This window comes from Trachemys scripta, chromosome 11 (genome assembly GCF_013100865.1).
Source record: "Trachemys scripta elegans isolate TJP31775 chromosome 11, CAS_Tse_1.0, whole genome shotgun sequence".
Classification (NCBI taxonomy): domain Eukaryota; kingdom Metazoa; phylum Chordata; order Testudines; family Emydidae; genus Trachemys; species Trachemys scripta.
In genome coordinates, this window is record NC_048308.1 from 2,824,391 (window position 1) to 2,848,315 (window position 23,925).

General features: G+C 52.3%; 1 protein-coding gene across 1 annotated transcript in view; it reads right to left on the reverse strand.

Moving 5' to 3' along the window:
- Window positions 1–13,226: 13,226 nt before the first annotated feature.
- Window positions 13,227–23,925, reverse strand: part of IGFBP2 (insulin like growth factor binding protein 2) — a gene marked incomplete in the record, with an annotated part of 103,870 nt that continues 93,171 nt past the window's right edge. The window contains 1 exon segment of the mRNA XM_034785607.1: window positions 13,227–16,135. Within this exon segment, the coding sequence (XP_034641498.1) occupies window positions 15,968–16,135 (168 nt within the window).

Here is a 23,925-nt window from a genome sequence, read left to right on the forward strand (position 1 = left end):
AGGGCGCCGGTTTCTTCCCTGTGCCAGCCGGGACGGGCCCTGCTGCAGGCTGAGTGACGCCCACAACACACTAGCGCAGATCGAAGGGAACCAAGGAATCTCCCCGAGCTAGACTGGCCACTGCGTGACCGGGACTTGTGGGGTTTCTTCCTCGACCTTCCCAGAGGAGCATGAGCCTGGCGCTGCAGGGGCTGGGCAGTGCCTCCCTCCCCCGCCGGGCTTTGGGCAGTGGTGGGGGGAGGGGTTACCCCACTGGTTTTGCTGCGCGGAGCAGAGGGTTTTGCCCCATGGGAGACTGGCAGGGAGTCTGTGTGTGCCAGCGTCCCCTGTCTGTGCTGTGCCGCCGGGCTCCCAACACCAGAGCAGGCCGTGCTCACGGAGCCTGATTCTCAGTTCCCCAGGCACGTGCTCAGGGCAGAGGGCGCCTTGTATTCTGGGGCTGGGCAGCCCCCAGGGTCAGGTAGGGCAGCCTCAGGGCAGCTCTGGCTTACGCTCTGGCCCTAGTGCAGTGTGCTCTGGCCACCCTTCCTCCCGCGGCCAGCCGGAGACACAGCGCCTAGCATTGTGCAGAGGGGCCGCGGTGCAACCGGGAACCAGGACCACAGAACTAGCCGTGATTTGAGAGCGGAAACCGCCTCAAACGCCTTTCTCCTATCACCAGGTGGCGCCATTTCCCAGGGCAAGGCTGGCTGCGCAGGTCCGTGGGTCTCGCCATGTGAGATGTGTCCCCTCTCTGCCCACCTACGGCCTGGTTCTCAGGACAGTCCATGGACTCCCCTCCACACACACACACACACACACCAGCCCTAGCTCTAGCGCAGGGAGGTGCAGAAAGCTCACGACACTTTTCCCTTGCCCTGCCAGCCAAATGCGTGCGGGGAATGCAGGGCCACCCCCAGGGTACTCAGTGGAGTTACAGGAGGCCTGGATTTATTCCACGCATGGCCACGGATAGCACATCCATTGGGACCCACCCCCCACTCCCACCCCAGGAAGCATCAAAACCCGGCCACCCAGCAGCCCTGGCCATCTCTCCAGCTTGTCCTGGAAGCTCTGGGCTACTTGAAGGGACAGATGAGCACACACTGCTGCGGCCGAGTCCGCCTGGGGAGCCCGAACAGGTCAACGTTCAAAGGCGTTTGGCGTTGGTGGGCTGGGTCAGTCCATTGGAAATGGAAAGATGTTTGCCAAAGTCACCCCTATATCCTGGTCCGGCTCTGCTCCCCGTCCCCAGGAGCAGACGAGGGGTGATCCCACCTTGCTCCGGAGGTCACTGTGTGCATTAGAGGCGAGCCACAGCCTTGGAGAATGGGGTAGCTGGCAGAGAAGAGAGCACAGGGGCCATGTACACCCCAAAGGAGGACGTACGGCGCTAGCAAAGCTCTCGCACGGGGAGGCAGTGCCCCCATCAGCCTGGCTTGGCCAGTCCCTCTGCCACGCGCCCTCCCCAAGTGACCCCGAGTCCTGACTCTTTTAGGCCAGTACCCACCTTCCTCCCTTCTTGCGCGCTCTCGCCCTTGCTTGTTTGTTTGTCTTGCTGTGGGTTTAGTCCCCGAAACTTGAAAGCTGCGAAAGCAGGGCCAGGCTGTGGTCTCGCCGTGTCTGCACTCAGCTACGGATGGCAGCTACTGGCTGCGGGGGGCGGGGCGGGGTAGGGAGGTGTCACCTCCTAACTGTTTCTTATAGCTCGCACCCTGAGACCTTTTATTGAAAAGTTGATGGGGCAAAGGTGAGTCTAAATTTGACTCTCGGCTACCCCAGGGTTAAGGCCCAAGCCGTTGCAGTCAGTAGCACGGCTCCCATTGCTTTTACCAGGGGGAGAACTTGGTCCTCACTTCTGTGCTCTCAGTGGCGTTTACAGTGGGGGGGGGAGAGAAAAGGACTGTCTCTGTGGCTCCATTGGGATCCCCCCCCCCTGTACACAACGTGGGGAAAGGGGGGGGAACTATAGAAATCCTGGGCCTGGGCCTGGGGCAGCAGCCTAGCCGAAAGCCAATACTCTTCTGCCTCAGTTCCCCCCCCCCCCCCCCCCCCCGCTGAAGTGATCCCCTGTGTGTCTGTGAGCTCAGCCCTGGGGGGAGGCACAGCCAGCCATTGCCCCGTGTTATGGCTGCCAGTGGGATCCCAGCGCCCCCACCCCGCCCCCGAAGCATTAAAGCTGCCCATCGGCCCGCATTCTGCAGCCTGCCGTCACTCATTGAGGGCCTGGAAAGGGGATTGAGGCTGGTGCAGATTCAGGCTGTCCCAAGGCCTTCTGCTCCCAGGTTCCCGAGCAAGCACACAGTGACTGGGAGGGGGGTTCAATCCCCCCTCCCCACTAGGGATCAGCATAGGGATCCCTTCCCCCACAACGAGAGCCTGAGTGGGCCAGCCCAGGGACTGGGAACCCAGTGGAGACACAGCCCCTCAGGTGCTTCGCCTCCACAGAATTGTGGGTCTCTGCCATCATTGCTCACAGCTGTGTGGTCCCCTTTGGAGGGGCCCGGGGCTGAGTCCGGAGAGAGGAGGACGCCCGGCTGCACAGAAGGGCTGTCAATACTCCCTAGGGCCGTGACTGTTTGAAAACTGCACTAAGATTTGCTAAGCGGGATCGTGCCACGTCCCGGGAAATGGTGACCCTCCCACCCTGCCCCAGGAAAGGAGCTTGCTTTGGGGGAGCGGTTTGGGGTTTTTTAATAGTGGGTCAAGCAAACCCAGACGGGAAGACTCCCGCCAGTAACGGGAGTCTTAATCCCCGGGGAGCTCTGAGGCACCTTTCACCTTTCGGTGCTGTTCTAGCCTGAGTCTGTGCCAATGAACCAAGCGGGCGGGGGAAGCAAATGGGGATCTAACAGGGTTCAGATAACTCACCACCATGCCCTTGCCTTGCTTTCAAACAATTCCTCTCCTCCACGGCTGGGCTGCAGCAGGCAGTCTTACTTTAAAACCACTAGTACAAGAGCATTTTTGCACTATTTTCCACTCTCTCTTTCGGTTGTTTTTTCCCTAATGGAGTGTGTCTATTTAAACAAGCGCCAATTCCCCTTGATTCCAGCCCTCCCCATACCAGCACCTTGGCTCGTCGTTCAGTGCAGTGCACTGCACTGCCTCTTGCCCCCCCGCCCCGCTGGCCTTGGTACAGCCCGTCCACAATGCAGTTATCTACCATTATAGTACAGTTGTTAACACACCAGATTCCGAGATTCCTGCCTGGTTTTTAATCTTTAAGCAATACTCACTACACATTTTACGGTAGCTTTTTATAGCTTTACATACATACAGTAGCTCTGTTTTTTTTTTGTTTTGTTTTGTTATTGTTTTTCCAGTAAAGAGACATATAGATAATCGTACTGGTGGGGAAAAAAAAAAAAAAGCAGTTTGTGAAAAACGGACGACAGATGAGGAGCTTAATGCTCTGTTTTGTACTTTTAAAAACAAATCTCACGTTTTATTAAAAAGTGAAGATTGCTGTATACTATTTATTCCACGTATAATTTATGTTACTCTTTGATCTTTGTCTTTTCTCATGGCAAAGCATTTATTTAATAAAGTTATGCATTCAGTTAGCGCGGGTCTACGCCCTGGTGGATGTCTGCAGCGGGGAGGGGGGGCTGAGCATGAACAGAGCGTGCTACAATGGCTTGGAAGCAGCGTCACTGCGGTAAGGGATGAGAGGAGCTGATAAAGCTCCACGCTTCAGGCTTTAGCCAGTCTAACTATTTAAGGGGTTAGGCCAGGCCGTTCCTCCCGTAGTTGCCGGGGTTCCCGCGTCTTCCTCTGAAGCTTTCGTTAGTGGCTGCTGTCAAAGACAGGAACTGCCAGCATGGAGCAGACCCGAGGTGCTCCGCGTCCTATGACACCGCTGGACGTTGCTAAACGCTCTCACGAGGCTGATTCCTGGTTAGTTTGGTAACCGGTCCATTTCCTGATGAGCGGAAGGCCGTCCTGCTGGGGAGAATGGGTTGGCTGCTTACTAGAGTGAGCACACATCCCAAACCCACATGCCTCTCTCCCTGGACGATAGCCCTTGCAGTCTGTGGCCGTGTTTTAGCAGAGGCAATAGCCTTTCACGAGAGGGCAGCACCGCTCCCTCATACCCCACATGTGACCAGGGCACGATGCCTGACTCTCCCGCCGGCTTGCTGGGCGCCTCCCACAGGCCAGAATGTTCCAAATTAGGGTCCTCACGTTAGGCACTTAATGCAGTGGCCGGCTTTCCACTTGGATGCCTAACTTTAAGCAGTCAAGTTTGACCTTTGATGGCTCTGTGCCCTACTTTCCCCATTTGTAAAGTAGGCAGGAAATATTGACCTCCCACCAAAGGTGGGCGGGCAGGGAGGGGCTTTTCATTCATGGCTGTGCCATGTTGGGCCCTTAGGCAGCGCTTCATAACAATCTCCGCACATCCTGATAAGGCCCCCTGAGCCATTATATCTCCACAGCCCTCCACAAACTGCAACAACCAAATCCTCTGGTGAGGACGGGCAGAATCACGCGCCCCCGTTTCCCAAAGGAGAAACTCAGGCACAGCGTGGCTAACGGAGCTAGCCAAAGTCTGCGGCAGGGCTTAGAGCAGAGCCCAGGGGTTCTGTGCCTGTGGCTGAGGCCAAGGGAACTGGTGGGAGTGCAGGAATGTTCTCCAGTGCTTGGGTCAGGCTAGTTTTAAATTACTCCAGTGAGGAGGCTGAGGAGAGACGCCTTATCCGAACGGGATGAAAAACAGGGCAGCGTATCAGGCCAGTGTCACCAAAGGTCAGTGGGTCTGGCCGCACACGGAAGGGACTAAAGGCCTTGTGTTTCCCACACAGGAAACGCTGCCAGGCGCTAACAAACAACCCCAGGCCGGATGCACAGAGGTGCGCTGGCGGTCCGCGCAGCACGGGGAATAGAACTCGTGGACTCTTGCGCCAGGGGTGTCGCACACGCTAATGAAGCAGCTGCAACACACAGCGTCCATTAGAGCAGCACAGAGAGTGAGGCAAGACTGTGCCTTATCTAAGTGAGTTAGGCAGAGTTTTGTGGGGTCACATGCCCACCCACAGCCCCAGCCCAACGCCCTGACTATACGGAGCATGCGACACTGAGGCAAGCCACTAATTGCACACGTGCAGCCATGGGAACGCTGCCTTATGGGCTACAGGAGCAGCACGTCCTGCCATGGTTTGCAGATGCAGCCCAGCTCAGGGAGGACGCCCAAGCAAGAGCATATTCTAGATCCAAAAGGGTGAGTCCTCATTGAAAGTGCCGTTAAAAAAACAGACTAAGTCACACTGCACACATCCAGGGAATAATCTCGCCTTTCCAAGGCCCCAGTTGCTGTGAAGGAGGTCTGGTCTTTACACAGCTTTTGGGAGGGGAAGCGTGGGCTGCAAACCAGACTTATCCCTCCAGCTCTACCGCCCATGGGTGGGCGTCAAACCGCATCACCTGTTCATGCTGTGTGATCGCTGTATGGGAGTCACCTTGTTTGGGCCGCAGGAGGCCGCCCTTCCGGCAGCCAGGCCTGAGCAGACGAGACCAAGACATCGCCAGACACAAAGACCAAACAGCAGCCCGAGTTTTTAAGTTTCCCCAGGATGCGAGTGGGAGGCTGCAGTACTGACTCTCTGCCACCGGGTGGGGGTGGTGTGTCGTTGTAACCCAGCTGCATGTCCAGACCCATGGACACTAGTTCCAAGGTGGCATTGAGCAGTGACCAGGCCCCACTGGCTCCCCTGAAGCCCACGCGCCCCTCACCACCACCACCATCCAGCAGGATGCATGTCCGTCCCCGTCCCCCCCGTCCCCCGCCGGGACAGGGTGGTGCCCCTTGGTGCAGCAGGATGGAGGGGAGCTGCAGCTGGCTTTGTCCCTCCTGCTCCCTTGGCCTGCAGGGAGGAGGACATCTCTCAGGGTTGACCCGTGAAGCACATTCCCTTTGGCTTGCTCTGGCCCAGGCCTCATCAGACCTCCAGCAGTTCCTCTCGCTCGCTCACTCACACGTGTGGCACTGGGCCTGCTGCTGGCCCTGGTCTGTGACTAACCAGACACGCCGAGCCTTCCCGCCCGTGCGGTGAGCCTGGCGCCTGTCTCCAGTATGACTTTTCTCCTTAAAAGACATCATGTAACGACCCGATTTGCAGCCCCATCACACGAGGGCAGAGGGGTGCTGCACACCCCCTGCACAAATCAAAGGCGGGACGGTAAGGTTTCTAGGTGCTGAAGGGTGACAATGACCCTTACGGCTACACTTCGTACAGACCCGACTAGCCGGCTCTGGCTTTTGGGGTCTGTCAGGGACCCAACCAGGTCTCTCCCCACCACTGACCCTGCAGATGTCTCCAGCCCATCCCCCCACCCCTAGCTGCCTGCCTGATGACACCCCCCCACCCCCCTCCCGCCACACACATCCCTCCTTTGTTTAGGAGACTCCATAACGCGGGCAGCCCAGAGGAGCCAATGTGCAATGTCTCATACAGGGAGCAGGGGCGGCTGTGCCCAGCATCTCCCCACCACGGCCCCTGGCAACCAGAGCCAGCTGGGCTAGTAGCACATTAGGGGTCAGGGACTGATGCAGCCGCAGAAGGCAAAGAAAGGCTGGGGTTGCTGCTCAGTGCTAGCTTCGATCCTTTTTCCTCAGGTCTGGGCGGGCGCATGTTTTCCATGCCCTCCGCCCCCGGTTCTTGGGCCAGGCTGTATTTTCATTTGTAAATGCACTACAGAGAGCTGATACATGCATGCACGGGGGTGTGTGTGGGGGGTGTGTACGCACGTGTATGGGTGCACACATGTGCTGGTGTGTGTATGTATGCGTTTATGTCTGCTGTGTCACCAGCCCTGAGCATTCAAAACTCAAGTGTGAGGACTCCACCAAATCATGAGATTTTTCACTCGTGCGGTTCTTTGATACCTTCTCATTCCTTTACCTTGCGGGGTAGCCACTGCCCCCTAGCCCCGTGGGGGGGGGGGAGGGGAGGCTGCCCTGCCATCCATTGCTATACCCATCCCTAGCAACTGCCTCACTGGCCCTCTCTCTCCATCTTTCCCACAGTCCCCTGCCTTCACTTTCCTCTCCCCGCCCCCCCCGTATAACCCTCCCTTTTCCTTCCCAGCCTTCTACCCATCACATTCTCCCTCAATGGCACCATTTCACGATATTTCGGTGGGAGGGGGGTTTCCAGTTCCTACCCCCCCCTCATGGTAGGGACCCTGTTCTGGTCCCTGCTCCTGGCCCCTCCTCGGATCCGTGCCAGGAGTCGATTCTGGCTGGACTCCCCGGCTCTCCGGGCGCCAGGTCCCAGCATCGTTTGGCCTGGCCTCACATTTCAGAGGCGTTGGCACCAGCCAGCCGGCGCGATGCTCGGGACCACGCCGGTAGCAGCTATACTGATTTAGTGCAGGACCCCCTGCTTAAATGTGGTCAGGCCACAGCCACCTGCCTGGCTTTGTGGCCTATGGGACTTTGCCCGCACAAGGGGGAAAGTCTTGGTGGGGCAATCATCCCCCACCCCACTAATTGGTGCCACTGGCTCCATCTTTGCCCCCCCCCCCGACACACACACCATCCCCTGCACGCCCTCAATCAACCTGCCTCCCTCATTCCCTGACACCTTCCTGTCCTGCTCCCACCCCCCAGCCTCCCGAACCTGCTGGCCGACAGGCTCACTCTCTGCCTCTTTATATTCCCCTGGCCTCTGCCTGCCCTTCACAGGGAGCCACTATTTGCCTTGAGGGCAGGCCGGCTTCAGCCCCCCGGGAAACAAGGGGAGCCAGTGGCCATCTTTGCTGAAGGCAGGCTGGCTGTCACTTGCAAAGGCTGTAGGGAAATGGCAGCCATTTTGCTGAGGGTAGCCAGAGGCTTGGGTGGTCATGGGAGAGGGCAGCCATTTTGAATACGGGCCAAACGGGACCGAACTCAGAACAGGGGCGGCGAAGCCTTCCCAAAAGTGGGGGGGCCCTGGGGGCCCCCACACGGTTGCCAGGTGTCCGGTTTTCAACGGGAACACTCGGTCGAAAAGGGACCCTCCCCAGCCCGGTGAAAATGAGCGAGTGAGTGAGGGTGGGGGAGAGCGAGCGACGCAGGGAGGGGGGAATGGAGTGAGCAGGGGCGGGGCCTCTGAGAAGGGGCGGGGTAGGGGGCGGGGCAAGCGTGTTCGGTTTTGTGCGATTAGAGTCTTGGCAACCCCCACCCCACCTCTTCCACTCGAGGCCCCGGCCCGCCTCTTCCTCTCCTGCCTTGCCCCCAGCCAAGCCAAGAGCTGGAGCCATGGACCCTCCACCTGCCTGGGGTGGGGAGGCTGGGAGCAGCCCAGAGCAGGAGGGTCAGCAGTGCCCCAGAGATGTCTGGGCTCCCTGGCCAGGCTCCAGCTGGCTCCAGGCTGCGGGGGCAGGGCCTTGGGGTGGAGAGGAGGGGCGGGTCCCCATGGCGAAAAGTCAGCAGGCCCCCATTCCGGCATAGGGTGACCAGACAGCAAGTGTGAAAAATCGGGACGGGGTGGGGGGTAATAGGAGCCTATAGAAGAAAATGCCCCAGATATCGGGACTCTGGTCACCCCATTCTCAGACTCAGAAACGCCTGAGCAGCCAAATAGCGCGAGACAGGTGATAAAGTCACAAGAGCAGGCCAGGCCGGGTGTGCCCTGGGCTGTGCTCTTTGGATCAGTGAGCCAGGTGGACGTGGCCATGGGCCTCTGCCACCCTCTAGCAATGTGGGTTCCTATTTCCCTCCCATCACTGTGTTATGTGTGTCTCTCTCTCTCTCTCTCTCTCTCACACACACACACACACACACCCCATCCTTCACAGCTCCTCACTCCCCCAAGGCATCATCACGATTCACAACCATCTTACCTAGCATCAGCTCCCTGACTCCCAGGTCCTAGGGGCCCGGTCGCTCCCCTCTGGCTCTAAGCAGGACTTATAGAGGGTAAGACTATGTTTGCCGCATGGTGGGTTGGGCTGGAGAGGCAGTGGGGTCCCTTTGACTATTAGGTCAATGGTTTTCTTTGCTGTTGCCCCTTCCACTGAGTTGGGGTTTCCTTTGCAGCTGCACGTGGTGGTGGTGGTTGGCAAGTAAACTCCTGGCCAACTGCAGGTATTACAAGTCCCAGGGCACTTTCTAGAAGAGTTAAGGCTGTGCTGCTAATAAGTGCAAATTAATTAAAAAGAAACCATGTCAGTTGCGAAGATGTGTCTTCTCTGGCTCTGACGCTATAGTCTCAGCAGGTGGGGTCCTGGCTGTTTATTTGCCAGTTTCACAACAATACAAGGAGATAATATATTTGTATTAACACACACACACACCCCACACCCCACCCCTACAGCCGTCACCCATCACTGCACCCAGCTCTGATGTGGAACACAGCAGCTGTTTAATAGCGCGCGCGTGCGCGCACACACACACACACTCACTCTCTCTGTCTCTCTCTCTCTCCTACAACCGTCACCAATCACTGAACCCAGCTCTGATGTGGAACACAGCAGCTGTTTAATAGCACACACACACACAAACACACACATCCCACACCCCACTCCTACAACCGTCACCCATCACTGCACCCAGCTCTGATGTGGAACACAGCAGCTGTTTAAGCGCGCACGGCCCGTACTACACACAACTTGGGACAGGAAGTGCTAGCGACTTGTATCCATGTAACGCTGCAGGGAGAGCGAACGTTACCTCGGCATTTCGACCTGACGTTGACTGACACCTGCCTAGATCTCAGCGGTACTGACCCTTCTGTTGATCTTTCCAGACAGCTCAGGCCTGCCATGATTCCAGGCTGGAAAAAGAGTTTTGGATAAGCTCGAAAGCGTGTCTCTTTCACCAACCCAATAAAAGATATGCCCTCACCCACTTTGGCTCTCTAATATCCTGGGACCAACATGGCTACGGCAGCACTGCTGACACAATTCCAGCAACTTGCTACTTGGGGGCAAGCCTGTCCCATAATGCCCGGTGCAATGTGGGTGGGTGGCCCCGACTCCCATCCACCTGCAGGCTGGTTGGCATTTGAACAGAAAGCGCCTCCTGTAGTAGCTGTCTGGGGATCCTCCTTCTTCCCCAGTCTCTCATCAAGCTGCTTTAACATAGTAGAGCTAAACTCAGCCTTGTCTTCACCCTCCAGCCCCGCGTCATAGCAGCCTAGCAGAGGTTTCTATAGAGTGTAAGTACTTAATATCTGGGCCCTATTACCGTAGTAGCTGAGCACTCACCATCTTTATGCATTTAGCTTCCCAACACCCCGGTGAGCGACGGGCTGGCTAGTAGCCCCATTTTACAGATGGCACACTGAGGCACAGAGAGAGACAACGACTTGCCAGGACGTGTGCGACAGAGCAGGGATTGAACTTTAGCCTAGCGCCCTAGCCACTGACCCTCTCTGTTGAAGTCCAGAGCACAATGAGGAACAAAACGATAGGTTAAGCCCCGTCTATGTAGTGAGTGATCCCACCAAAGGGAACAGGAAATGATCAGTGGCTGACAGCCCTGCGAAGGCACCAGCCACACACTGGCAGCTCTGGGGTTGGTTTGCAAAAATCTGTACTTGGGCATCACTGAATAAGTAACAGTAGCGCTGGTGAGTGTACTAGTGTGGTCTCACTCCGCCAGCGTTCAGAGGGTAGCCCTGACACAAGAATAAAGCGTCAGAGAACTAGCCGTGTTAGTCGGTAGCCACAAAAATAACGAGGAGTCCAGTGGCACCTTAAAGACTAACAGATTCATTTGGGCATAAGCTTTCGTGGGTAAAAAAACCCCACTTCTTCAGATGCAGCATAAAGCAGAGTCCTGTTGCAGCGCCCTTTATTTGGGTCTGCTCCCGCTCCCTCTGAAGTCAATGGGACAGTTCCCAGAATCGGCTTTTAAGAGTCACCTGTTACTGACCACATCCTGCCTGCCCCACATTGTCAAACGCTGCCTGAGCTGGAAACGAGTGGGTCACCTATACGCACCTGCTTTGCCAACCAGCGTAGAGTTGGGCAGGGAATAAACTGTCTCTGGCCCTCTTCTAGCGCATAGCCCCCGCCTTGCCTGGAACACATGTGAAAACTCAGTCAGCCCACAAAATCATAGGACTGGAAGGGATCTCACTAAGTCACCTAGTCGAGTCCCCTGCACACAAGGCAGGACTAAGCACCAGGAACCATCTAGTTATTACAATCCTATCTGGCAAATCCCTGGTAACCCGGGACTGTTTGTTATTTCAGATTGTCAGTGTCTGCTTTGTTCCATAAACTCTCCAGTACAATGCATTGGTTTAGGGCAATGGTTCTCAACCTGTGGCCCATGGGCCACTTGCAGCCCAATCAGCACACAGCTGCTGCCCACGTGACATCCTCAGGGCCATGCATGTAGAATTAGATGTGGCCCACAGTGGTAAATAGGTTGAGAACCACTGGTTTAGGGTCTGCATCACAGACCCTGCAATTGGCCACCCACAATGAGGCTACCAACCTGCTCCTTACTTAGCTGTACCAGAGCTACTGCCACTGTACTCATAAGATACAGGCTTGTTCTAAAGGGCCAAAGTTTGGTCCCTGCTGATGACTCTGGTGTGGGCCTGGATGGTCATGGTGTCTTATGTAAGCAGAACTGGGGTGCTCTGCAAATAATATGTAGTGGCCCTGATCCTGAGGGGCTGAACACCCCAAACTCCCTATTCAAACCCAAAGTAATGGTGTTACATTTGCAAATGAATTTTAGTTCTGCTGTTTCTCTTTGAAGCTTGTTTCTGAAGTTTTTTTGTTCAATGATAGTGACTTTCAAATCTGTAATAGAATGACCAGGGAGATTGAAGTGTTCACTTACTGGCTTATGTATGTTACCATTCCTGATGTCCGATTTGTGTCCACTTATTCTTTTGCGGAGGGACTGTCCAGACTGGCCAATGTACATGGCAGAGGGTCATTGCTGGCACATGATGGCATATATCACATTAGTAGACGTGCAGATGAATGAGCCCTTGATGGTGTGGCTGATGTGGTTAGGGTAGAGTTGGAAGGACTGGACCCCCATAAGATTGGGCTTGTTCTGAGCTGAAGCGGTGATAGAATCATAGAAGTGCAGGACAGGAAGGGACCTTGAGAGGTCTTCTAGTCCTGTCCCCTGCTGAACATGTAACAACAAGGAATCCCCCCGGGGTAGGGGTCTGAAGGACTGCTCCTTCCAGAATCCATGCCAGGGTCCGGGTTAACTCTGGTTAGCTCATTAGCATGTGTGTAGGTTCTTTTATTGTTTTAAGATGTTTCCTCTCTAATGCTTTTCCCATAAGAATAAAGTAGGCTTGCATAGGAAGTGCAGTGTGGGAACGAATAACCCTAGCAATCACTCTTGTTAACCATCTCTGAAGAGAAAGCAAGCAGGCAGCCTTGGGCAGTTGGCCTTTGCTGGGAATAACACAATGAAGGCAGGGAACTGTGCAGAGGCAATGGTGGGGAACAGGAAGCATGAGTGGGTGTTCTTGCTGGGTAGGGGGACAAGATGTCCCAATTTTATAGGAACAGTCCCAAGATTCAGGGCTTTTTCTTATATTAGGCACCTATTACCCCCCACCCCTGGTCCTGATTTTTCACACTTGCTATCTGGTCACCCTATTGCTGGGCCACTGAGGGGAAATACAGGTGGTTGTCCTTAGTTGTGACCCAGACAATCTCTGCTTCTGCCCTGTTTCTCTTCCTTCCCCAGCCTCCTCTCTCTATTTTCCCTGTATTACTTTCTCCCCTCCTTTGGGTCTGTATTTCCTTCCTGCAGCAGCTCCCAACTACCATCCCTCCTAGCCTTCACTCCTCCTTTCTTCCCCAGTCTGTCTGCCACAATGATCACTTAATAAATGCTGCCATTTAAAATTCCACCCGTACACTTTGGAGTTAACCTCTCAATGAAAGCCGGGGTGGCAGAGAGGTTCACACTTCTCAGAGCTATTGTTTCAGGCTGTCAACAGGCTCACTGCCTTGGGTTACACTTGGTTCGTACATGGAAGATCTTCTTTGCAGCTAGGAGGGCCAAAGACTTACCGTATCTTTATTCAAAACGGTATAAGCCAGGAGCACTGAATAAATGCATCGGGCAGGCTGGCTAACTTCTACCTCTGTTCTCGCCATATACAACTGGGACCCATAATAATAATAAATGGCCAGCGTCTCCTTGCTGCCTGTTGCGTCATATTTACAATACCTGTAGGACAAAGCAGGGAATGGGCCAGTATTTATGTGTGATGCACCAGACAAAAACACATGTTCTATTAACGGATGGGGAAAAAAGATGACACTTTTTGGCATACCCTTTAATTTATTCCAACTTTATGCAGTTCAGCTTTTCCAAAAGAGAAAGAAAAAAGCATCATGATTTCTAAACAAAACAAAAGGTACAAACTGCAGACAAGATCAGATGCTCACTAGGTTTATGTGAAAAGCAGAACCACCCCCCTTTGATGTTAACAGAAAACAGGTAGCACCAATTTTTACGACTAGATTTTGCGCGCGTGCACACACACACACACACACACACACACACACTAGACCGAAGAGATGACTCCTGCCCCTCCCTTTGTAATCTTCGTATTTCATCTCATGGATGGATGAGTTGGGGGGTTAATTTCAGAGAGCAGCTCCCATGCTGGGGGTTCTCTGAGACATTTGTGACACTGCGGTTTCCATGTGACATTTTGATCCTTTCCAGAATTTTTTTTTCTGTTCATATTAACAACGCTAAACCTGGGTGTGATTCCCCCCGCGCCCCCCGATGCTTTTGTCCATTACAGTGCTGCATCTGCATTTAAGAAGAGTCTGCCGTTGTTATTGGTAACTAAGATCATCTTTGTGTGTGTGTTCAAGTGCAGGTGATATTTACCCATTGAAGGCACTGGTAACTAACTGCAAACTAGCTCACAAAAAGTACATTACATTGGCCAGCAAATATTCACAGAGCAAAAGAAGAACTGTTACGCCTGGTCTCATTTCCTACCCCAAGTGGTGTTCTCGGATTTGCCAACCACGCTTTCAGTTCAACTACTATACAGCAAGGAAGTGAATGGAAAGTCTAAGCCCAGAGGTGTGTTACATTGTTAGGCAGAGTGAAGTTCAGGTCACATGCCCTCCTTTCATTTCAGCTGGTAACAATTTTGTGCAGCTTTAACCCCTCTCCCAGTTCTATGGGCAGCACCTGATGCATACGGGATAACACAGGAGCGCCTCAAAATGACTCTCATGCTTCAGTGGATGGTGGCTGCTTCCCCAGTGAGTCACTGAGCTGCCGCACATTTCCCCACGAGCAGACATTCTGCCCCCTGAAAGCTTTTCCAAAGCACTTGTCCATCTTCAGCGTGCCTGTCCGGCAGAGCCATAGTTGGCTCCAACAGTCTAGTCAAACTCCCCCTGGGCAGTCCACATGCTTTGCCCTGTCTTTTAAATCCCATTCCTTTCCTTTCAACTAATCACCACCTTAGAAATGAACCAACTTCCACATGCGAGCACTGGAGATGCCTTATCTTCCTGGTTGAATATATTTTTAAAAAATTCCAAGGATTACTCTAAGTGTAAGGACCTAGTAACTGTCCTGCAAATGTCATAGGTATGAAAGAAAATCTCATGGCTTCTGTGTGTTTCATACAGAAACAAATCAATGTGTAAAGTAAAGTGTGGGAACTGATCTTCCAGTGCAACATCACCGACAGTTCCTGGAATTGTGTTTATTAAATCTATGAGAGAGAGAGAGTGTGTGTGTGTATGTGTGTGTGCACGCGCGCGCACATGGGGGGCGTGGGGGCGCTTTCCAAAGCACTATATATATACTGCACTTTACTTACAAAAGGTGTGTGCTGAATGGCTGATGCTCCCTGCAACATATGAGGGACGTTGGCAGCCGCTTGGAAGTGCGGGTTTTAGATGGGTTTTTGCTATTTAGAAAGAGAGAGAGAGAGAGAGAGACTGACTCTCCCTGGATTGTTACCCTAAATCTGCAAGAGCCCTCCTCTCTCTGCAATTTAATTCTTGCTTCTTCAATTAAAAAAATGTAGGGCCTGATCCTGGGAAATACGGAGCACTTGCAATTAAATTAAATTGCAGGTGGTCAGCATCTCTCAGGATCAGGCCCTTAATTCCCACCTTACCCGTAAGGCTCCTATCCCCAAGAAGTGAGATTGCCCAGCAGACCCCGGGGCTGGATCTTTAAGATTTGGGTTATAATTCAGGGCCAGGTCCTGAGAGATCCCGAGAACTATCCCCTCTCAGTGAAGTCTCTGAGAACTGAAAGTGCTCCGCCTCTCCGGGGATAGGGCCCCAGGGGCAATGCATGGGGCTGGCTGTACAATCTCACTTCCTTTCTCTCTCCCTTGCCTTGCCCGAGGAGGGTTATTGGAGCTGTGTACTGGCGTGATCCATCTGGGACATTCAGGAATTCCCCTCCTTTCCTACCCCACCACCACAGCCCACTTCATGAAACAGCAGGTTGGCAATCGGGACAGGTTGACAGGACTCGAGCAGGAGGTGATGTGTATTATTTACATTCTTTGGTCTTGGGGGGGGAGGGAAGAGAGATTTTCATCCATCTTGTTTTGAGCATTATCACCTAGGCTCTTTGGAGACATCCGGGGAGCTCAGGACTCTACATTCAACAGGGCTGCTTGGCTTTCACCTGGGCCTCCCGCGTATGCCCTGTTTCCCTTGCACTACGCTATCACGTTGCGGTGGTGGGGCTAGTGGGCCGCGGGTGACTCTGGAAGCACGCGAATACCTAGTACGCTGCAGTGGGGGCAGAGCCGACAGAAGACAAAGCTTTGTCTCTCATTGACTTTACACGAAAGACCAAAGAAAAGCAATTTCTGCCCCTTCCCCTCTTGCAACCCACCCTGCACCCCAGTCCTTCCCCAGCGGGCTGAAGGCAAGAGAAGAGGGCCACAGGCAATGCACAAAGCCAGTCTTTTTCAGAATATAAATAGACATGCTGAAACCCATGTAAAATCCAGCACCGGGGCCAGGCTGAGCTGTCTCCAGTGAGCAGGAACGCGTCCATCTATTGCGTGCGCAGGGCGTGTGCTCCCCGCTCCTCCTGTTCATGTGCCGTGTAGAAGAGGTGGCACTCAGGGTCTCCGCGAATGGTGGGCGCTCCTTGGATCACTTTCCCAGTGATGGGGTTCACACACCAGCACTCTCCTCGCTGCCCATTCACAGACATCTTGCACTGGGGGGGAAGAGGGCAGGATGGAAATGGTTATTGGGTGGAAAAGACACTGGACAGCAAATTGCTTCAGAGCCCACATGTCGGAGAACTGGCCTCCAGCTGAAGAATGAAATCAGAAGCCTGGTAAGAAAAAGATACAGACTCCTTCGCTTCTTACACTAATAATTAACACTGACGTTTACAGCCTGGATCCATCCCCACAGACAGTTCCTGACTCCTCCCAGGGAGGAGAAGCTTGGAACCAGCCTGTCACATTGACCCATGACAGAGCTACTACGGGCCAGGGGCATGCTTGGAGATGGGAGTGTTTTGTTCAGACCCATCTCTACTGAACATCTTCTGGCTTTACTAGATTATCTTTTTCCTCCTGAGAGAGCCCAAGATGCTTTGGGGCTGTACACACACATACATACTACTACGCAGCCACCTCTGGGGTGGGGAATGGCAGCCGGCACACTGGTGAATAAGCACTGGCCAAGGGCACCAAGCAAACCCTGCTCTTTGAGAAAGGATCCAGACAGGGATGTTTTGCCCTGTCTGCTTTGTGTAGACGCTAAAGGGCCTGCGCTCCTTTTTCTAAGTGAGCCACTGCCACCCACATCCCCCTGAGGCTTCTGAGAAGCGCCACTTCTGGAGGGCCAAGCAGTAGGGTGACCCCCTGCAAAGGAATACTCCCTCTCCTGCCTGCAGCAGCTTAGTGCCAATGCTGCGGCAGGAGGGAGTAGCACCCTATGGGGCCCGGCGTCCTTAGCAGTTGCACTAGGCCTCACGGGGAGCGTACTGCCCCAACGTCTTTGTGCAGAGGAGGAAGGAATGTTTCTCTGCTCCTGCAACTCTCTGGCTCCCTGCCCCTGCATGGAGAGAGCCCTGTGTGGTAGCACCAGGTGCCCATGGTGACTGGCGCTGTCAATACGTACGGCAGAGGTTCATTTGGAAAGCTTGTCTGTGGCAGATCCAGGAATAGAACCTGAGACCAGGCCTATGCATTAACTACAAGACTAACCCTTCCCCATGGAAAGGGCATGGGCTGTGGTTTTGTGCCTACTCTTTGGGTGGCACGGAGCATGCCCTCCTCGCCACACAGCAGCAAGAGGGCTTGTGGGCATTTACAATGAACATCCTGCAGGCACTCAGGGTCCAATCCAGCAGCCCTTACTCTCACGCTAGGGTCCACAGGGCTGCCCAGGTAGGTGTTTGGTTGGAGTGCGATTTTCAAATGTACTCCAGGTTATCCTAACTCTGCTTTCATGGACGTCAGTAGAACTGCACTAGGAGCCATGTTAGGCCAATGCTGAGTGCAGATGAAAAATCGCACCCTTAGGCCTTGTTGAAATGCCCCCGTTACTGGACAGCAGCTTCATTAATTATCCTCTTCTATCTAGGTCTGTATTCTGCCCTCCCCATCTCACGCTGCCCCCACCCTCCCCTTCTCCAGCCAGTCCCCAGGTGTGTGCACCCAGCTGTCAGTGGGAGATGCACTCACTCAGGAAATATCAACAACAGGTTACTTGGGCCAGTATTTTGTTCACATTATGGGAAAATGCCAAGCAGGCCCAGGGGCCATGAGCCTGGGGCATCATCCCCTTTTGCCTCCAGAAGCAGGCTCGGGGGCCTACAGCTCAGCTGCAGGACCTTTTTACAGGCTGCCCCTGCACCACTGAAACCAAGAGCAAAGCCCCCATTGACTTTACTGAGGCAGGATCAGACCGAATGAGGGCTCTGTCCTGCAAGGAGCTGAGAGTCTCCTGCAAGGGCTGGGTGCTCTCAACTCCCATTAAAATCAATGACAGCAGGATCAGCCCAGATTGGACCAGAAGTGAAACCTTCCCCAAGCACAGGGGAGGCCAGAATGGAGCAGCTGGCCTGTCTCAGTTCTCTCTTCACTAGGGCGTTCAGGGGAAGGATTCGCTGCTATTTCCGGTATCTAGCCATTTGTCCTTTTGTGCAAAGCCCCACCCATTTCTCGGGCATGATCTCCTCTCAGAAATCCACTTTAGAGAGGCTTTTTCTTCGCAATGCAAGTGAAACCTGGACTGCATGGGGCTTATTCAACAGCCTAGATTCCTTTAGACAGATAATCCCTTTCAGGGGAATTAGCCAGCTCGATGGGGTGTGGTCATTCCAAGATAATTACAGCCCTGGAAATCCAGCTGGGCCTTGTGCCGCTTCATAACCCCAAGGGCAAGGAGTTGAGATTACCTCAGAGCCACCACACCCTTCTGTCATCTCACATCCACAGTGGCCAGTCCAGACCCCAGCTCAGCAAGGGAGTGGCTAAGGGAAAATGAATGATGGAGCACTGGGACATGTCTTCTTAAGGCATCTCGTAGGTCAGGGGTAGGCACTCTATGGCACGCGTGCCAAAGGCGGCACGCGAGTTGATTTTCAGTGCCCCTCATACTGCCCAGGTCCTGGCCACCGGTCCGGGGAGCTCTGCATTTTAATTTAATTTTAAATCATAGAATATCAGGGTTGGAGGGGACCTCAGGAGGTCATCTAGTCCAACCCCCTGCTCAAAGCAGGACCAATGAAGAAATGAAGCTTCTTAAACATTTTAAAAACCTTATTTACTTTACATACAACAATAGTTTAGTTATCTATTATAGACTTATAGAAAGAGACCTTCTAAAAATGTTAAAATGTATGACTGGCACGCAAAACCTTAAATCAGAGTGAATAAATGAAGACTCGGCACACCACTTCTGAAAGGTTGCCAACCCCTGGCCTAGGTATTAATAATACAGAGACCACTGAGGGAATGGCCATGTGCAATCCAAAGTGCTCCTACAGACCAGTCCTACATGATGTGGGTCCCGGTTGCATGAGAGACACCTCTCTCCCAATGCGCCATCAGAGCAGTTGAGATTAGATGGGATGTTCTCTCAGGTGCCAACTTTCACACGGTAAATAAGCCCCCCGACTTTCACAATAAGCCATAAATCAAGCTAATCCCATTTCAAAACAAGACTAAAACAAGCCAATCCCTAAGAACCCCAACACTCTATGTGACTAGATCCCCCCGGCGTGCAGTCTGGGACTATGGTGGGCCCGCTGTGCACCCGACTCTCTCCCCCCCTTGCCCCTGCTTGCCAGGAGCTGATCAAAAAAAGAGAAGCAACAACCTACAAGCCAACAAGCAACTCACAAGCCAATTAAGCCAAAAACAAGCCCAATTTCAGTGGGGTTTTTTTGTTTGTTTGTTTGTTTGTTTTTTGCAGGTTTGGCATGTTGGATGCTCTCCCAAACAGTGGCTAGATTTGACCTTTTGGGGACAAAGCATTCTCTACAGAGGGTGCCTGGCTATGGAATTTGCTTTGCCTGTTGGTATGGCAGTGCTGACAGTTTATTGACCCTACAAGCGAGGGAGTAAAGCTCATTTGTTCACTTCAGTTTTTGGCAGGGATTGGAGGGAAGATTGTCATGTTATTCTAGTTACAAAGAAGATACTGCACAGATAGGAGGGAGTAGAGAGAAAAACAACAGATATGAGGAGGAGGTGGAGGGATTGATTGATGAGTGGCAGTATGGCCTAGTGGCTAGAAGAGTAGACTGGCATTTAAGAGACTAGGGTTCTATTCCTAGCTATGCCACTGGCCTGCTGAGTGACCTCTGGCAACTCACTTAACTGCTCTGTGCCTCAGTTTTCCCGCCTGTAAAATGGGGATTGATCTTGTTTGTAAAGTGCTTTGAGATCTGCTGATAAAAAGTGTTATAAAAGAGCTAGGTATTATAGAGAGATTAAAAGAATCTCTGCCCAGCTATCTTTGAAGGGTGAGACACTGAGGAGGAGGAGGAGGAATTATTTGGGGTGATACACATGTATAATGGAACAAAATAATGAAAGGAAAAAATTAAACTGAATGACAGGATATGGTTCCTATCACGGAGGTCTAAGGAAAGTGATGGAAGCCTCTTTGGGAATTTTAAAACTAGACTGCATGCTAGTGACACTCCCAATTTCAAACCTGATTCAGAGCAAGAGTGCCAATGAGTGAGTCACCAACACTGCTTTTCCCTAGCTTAGGGTTTTCTACTCCCACCCATCACCATAGCACATAATCCCCTAACACTGTGCTGGGCCGCAGCACCTGTTCTTCCGTGTGTAGGCCTTTCACCGGACCCTGCTAGCTTACAAGATCACAGAAATCCCGTTAGCGGGGAGGGGCTGGGGCAGGCTGGTGGCCCGAGGTTCACATTGGTCTCCGGCTGACAGATGAATGGCAGGCACAAAGTCAAGAGGCTGATTTTCAAAGTAGCAGACATTTATCCTAGGACAACATTCAGGCGAAACGCTTTGTGCTACACCACACAACAGATGCAGCTATTTTGTCTAGTGGATGTTGCTTGACTACGAGTCGTCCGCACTCCTGTCCCGATTCTCCCTTCCTCTTATAATTATCAGTGTATATATAGATTCCGCTTTCCTTGCTCAGCCCCACGAAATAAATACAACGCAATATCCAAGCACCTGATCAACTGCACGTGTAATAAAACATCTCTAAATCTCTTCCTGTCCTAACCCTGGTCCTCCCACTATCTATCTCCTCTTTGTTCATGATCCCTTGCGGTGCTATTACATCATGCCTCCTAGGGACAGCCCCTGAAACGCTTTCAAGGGGCACTAGCAGGTGACTAACAGGGAAGAACAAAGCTAGCCCTTGGGGATCTGATGGGCTCGGGGATGTGGAATAGCAGTGAGGGTTCAAGGCCACTCCATTCTTGTTACAAAGGACAAGGAGAGACACGCATGCCGTGTTGGTGGAGCTGTGATGGTCCCAGGTTATTAGTGAGACAAGGTAAATTTAGATTAAAGGAGGAGAGGTGGGCATTGAACATGGATTGCTCCAGTGCACCTAATGCCTCCTCTCAAGAGCACCCGATGTTGGTGGATAGAGCCTGTTCTCGATCCCTGTTGATAAATGCTTCTTTGAAGCCTGTAGTAAGAATTTGGCTGAATGGAGAATTGGCCTTTATAACAGTTTCCCGTATCCAGATTGGTTTACCTTCTAACTGACTGCACTGATCGATGGTCAATTGCATTCACTTTGACAGGTATGCATGGCACGGGTTTGCATGGAAAGAGGCAGTTAGAAAATTATTTTTTAAATATTCCTTTAAATATTAGCACCCAACTGGTAGCACGTGGTTTCCAAATACAGAAGACGACACATTCCCACCCCAATCAGCTCTCTGTGGAGCCAGAGACTAAACATTGCTGAGGCTAATATGCTGAACTGTAAGGAGATGGCTAGTATGTGTACGTATTGCATTGCCCTCTATTGAATGGACTCAGAACTGCTCTGCTGTGTGTCAGAAGCCCTATACTGATAAAATCTAATGGAGAGGCTCCTTGAATTTATATGCTAGGGACTTGTCCTTCCGGAGCAGGGTAGATGGAGTTCTATCCCCCGCGGCTTCTGTGATGCTCCACATGGCCATGGTGTACTGCACAGTAAGTCATGATACTCCTGAGTGACTATGGATTCAGGGTGGGGAGGGACAATTTTGCATCTTTATCAGTCTTGATAGTTATTAACATTTAATTCCACGTTCTTGGTTTTTTTAAAGCGTATACACTTACATTTTTGCACTAGCAGGAATTTAAAAATCCCCTGCAATACTAATTATGTTTTAACCATGTAAAGACGGCAGAAGTCAAGATTCATAAACAATTCAGAAATAGTCACAACTCAGAGAGCATAATAATTTCTTAATCGTTTGTTTTTAAGCACCACCAAGCAGACTGTGCTGCCAAACACGCACAATGATTCTGTGTATCCCACTGTCCTGGCATTGATGGAATTACAATGCATGTTTAGGCCCCACCTCTTCAGCTGGGGCCCCAGTGCATGTTTATTCACAATGCAGTACATGCACCCAGGAGCAAAAAGATAATGGGCCTCCCAGTTGCCCCAGTTCCCCTACAGAGGGAGGGCATGCAGAGTGATTCCTAACCCGGCTACATAGCACAGCTGGACTCTGGTCTAGCTCTCCAGTCGCAACGCCAAAGGGAATTGTCAAAAGTCCTACTCCCCCTTCAGGTGTTGAAAAGTACTGCACGGTGTCTGCCGCTACCTTTGCTAACAGCTGCACACCACAATGTTACTCATGCCTAGAAGTCTTGTAAAGAAGCCTTCTATTATTATTGCCAAAGAGGCTGTGGTTGTGGTTAAAGCACTGTATCTAAAACACCCAGACACCATAAAGCCACAGGTTCAAGACATGGAAGGGCCAGCTCAGTCCTTCCTCTTATTCCCTGAGTCTGGTGGTGGGTACAGGAAGGGGCATGCACATTAAAGATCCCAGAGCTAAAAGCTGAAGTTTTCCCTGGTGTCCTTGGCCAATGTTTTCCTTCCCTGTGCAGCGGTGTGATAACGCTGGGTGCTGGGGCCCCCAACAAAGGTGCTGTATGTATATAGGGGATGAAGGGTGCAATATAAATGCTAAAAGCAGAGGGCATATCCGGCCCAAGTCATCCTTTTCCTGTGTGGCCCAACCACCTTTTTTACTACAACTCACTAGCCAAGGGGTCAAACCCATCTACTGTCTTAGGGGACTCTGGGCCCAGTGGATTTCTTCAGAAGGGTGACAGATCTCAGCCCTGAGCTTCTGTGGAAGGATGTACCCCAGGACTCCAATTCAACATCCTTCACAGAATCCTGGTAACTTGGAATCGGCATCACTCTTGTGGTAGAAAACTATTGATGTTTGGCATAAATCCTGATACCCAAAACTTACTATCATCCCTTCAGGGTTTCCACCGGCTAGGGCGTCTGTAGGGTTGTACAACACACCACAGAATTGCCCTCTTTTTTCCCCCACAGTTTAGTGGGGCCCAATCAGACCAAAGGTCTGAACGTTTAATTTTTCTCCTGTTTTGGGGAGAATGGGAGAAAAACCGTTCCTCCTTCCTGTGCCAAGTCACAAGTATGTAAGTGTGGAACTCTGCAGTAAAAGGGCAGCACAAACATACGTCTAAGTAATTATCAAACAATGCTGCTATGATTAAGGAGCTGGAGGACTTGGTTTATGGGGGAGAGCAAAAGGAGTTAATGGGTGGTGTCTGATAACCTTTACACAAGCATGGGAAGGGCTTTGAGAGAAAGTAATGATTGCACACCCCAGGTTATAAACCCAAAGGACTGGGATAAGAAGAAAGAGGAAGTTAAGGCTCAAGATTCAGAGACACTTTCAGGCAGTGAGATCTGGAAGGCTGTGGGATGGTCTCCTACAGGAAGGGGTGGAAGCCCAATTGCTCTGGACTTTTAAGAGTAGCCTGCACACAGCACTAGGGAATAATCCCGCACCGGCCCCTGGGGAAAGATTAGCTGTGAGCAGCTAGGGCTCTTCGGGCTCATATAAATGCTAAGTAAAATGACAGTCCATGTCCCTAGCTCCTATCTAGATGTATGGCCTGGCTTCTATGGTCCAGTTTTGGTCCCCCCACTACAGAAGGGATGTGGACAAATTGGAGAGAGTCCAGCAGAGGGCAACAAAAATGATTAGGGGGCTGGAGCACATGACTTACGAGGAGAGGCTGAGGGAACTGGGATTATTTAGTCTGCAGAAGAGAAGAGTGAGTGGGGATTTGCAGCAGCCTTCAAATATCTGAAGGGGGGTTCCAAAGAGGATGGAGCTCGGCTGTTCTCAGTGGTGGCAGATGGCAGAACAAGGAGCAATGGTCTCAAGTTGCAATGGGGGAGGTCTAGGTTGGATATTAGGAAACACTATTTCACTAGGAGGGTGGTGAAGCACTGGAATGCATTACCTAGGGAGGTGGTGGAATCTCC